The sequence below is a fragment of the Poecilia formosa genome, unplaced genomic scaffold (assembly GCF_000485575.1).
Source record: "Poecilia formosa unplaced genomic scaffold, Poecilia_formosa-5.1.2 Scaffold86, whole genome shotgun sequence".
NCBI lineage: Eukaryota > Metazoa > Chordata > Actinopteri > Cyprinodontiformes > Poeciliidae > Poecilia > Poecilia formosa.
Window position 1 is genome coordinate 781,954 of NW_006800025.1, and position 1,338 is coordinate 783,291.

The 1,338-nt window shown below is 33.9% G+C and overlaps 1 protein-coding gene across 2 annotated transcripts in view; it reads left to right on the forward strand.

Moving 5' to 3' along the window:
• Positions 1-1,051, forward strand: part of LOC103141556 (uncharacterized protein DDB_G0271670) — a 7,965-nt gene extending 6,914 nt beyond the window's left edge. For both annotated transcript variants that reach the window (XM_007557245.2, XM_016673919.1), the window contains one exon: positions 34-1,051. In XM_007557245.2, the coding sequence (XP_007557307.1) occupies positions 34-282 (249 nt within the window). In that variant the 3' untranslated portion in view covers positions 283-1,051. The remainder of the gene's footprint in view (positions 1-33) is intronic.
• The last annotated feature ends 287 nt before the right edge of the window (positions 1,052-1,338 follow it).

A 1,338-nucleotide genomic window follows, 5' to 3' on the forward strand; every position in this document is an offset into this window, starting at 1 on the left:
ATTTTGTTTAGTTTTTTTTGTTTTTTTTTTCAGTTGAAAAAAGAGACCTCTGCGTACGGCGTTGTTTGGACAGCGGGGTGCACCAATTGCACTGGATATGCTGCCTGTACTGGAGCCACAATCTCCCCATGTAACCTGGAGTGCTGCACTGCCACCACAACCTCCTGCCTGATTTTGAACGGCACATTGAATGTCCCGTCTTTCGCCACAAGAGGTCCCTATCTTCAAATTGAGTTGATCGCTTCCTTGGTTTGCCTGCTTGCAATCACTCTGCTTCTGTGAGTGAATGAGCATGCGTTTGCTGTCCTCGCGTTTCTATATGCGTATCTCGTTGGGATTCATCTGTAACTGTATGAATGTGAAACTATGAAAAAGCCTCAGTTTCAATGTTGATTTTGTGTCCTGTGTTTTGCACTTCCAGTTCATATTCCTTTCTGTTTAAGCATGGCTTTGAACTTAATTGAGAGCGTCAACCAGGGGGAACATGCTATCAGCCTAATCCTAATCCTCACATTTCAATCTCATATATATGAATATAAATTATATAATAAAGACAATTTTGAGTAAATTATGAGTAATGACTTTTAGTTGTTAAATAACCCATAGCCTGTCCATTTGTACATTGTCCATTGATTGGAATTGATATATTTGCACTGCCACACTTCAACTGTTTAAAGGGGAAATATATTTTTGTCAGTGAGTGACCCAAAAATAGGTACAGCACAGACGATTTATGATATAAAAAGTTATTTTTGGAATAATAGAACATTAACTTTATTTGCACTTTATGAAACTCAAAAGTTGGGCTGTTACAGGACATTGTTACGGCAATTCTTTCACATGTATCCTTCTTGAAGTGTGCAATTTAATATGCAGCAAGTTTTGTCTTATAGTTTTCTGATTTATGACTTAAATATATGTAATGATATATTTTATTTTCAAATGGTGACATGTAAATGCTAAATGAAATCAGAAATGTGTCCATTTCTTCTAGCTTTGTGTACAGAATAATTTTGATTGTGCTTAAAATGAAATAAATTCAAGCTATATATCTCGAAAGTCTAAATGATTTGACTTTGGTTCGGCAAAGAAAAGTAACGTAAAATGTAGTTTAAAAAAGTTTTAAACCACATTCAAGTTTCAGGACCAAAAATGACTAGTAATGCATATCAAACATATTTTTCTAAGTAAGGAACCTATTGAGAAAAAAAATAAAATAAAATAAAATTCAAATGTTGCTTAGATACGAGTTTTGTTCAGTCTCACTGATCTAATCTCTGTTTCAACTTTACAAAAATGTAAGGTTCTAAATAAAAAAGCTTTAGTGAATAACTATTA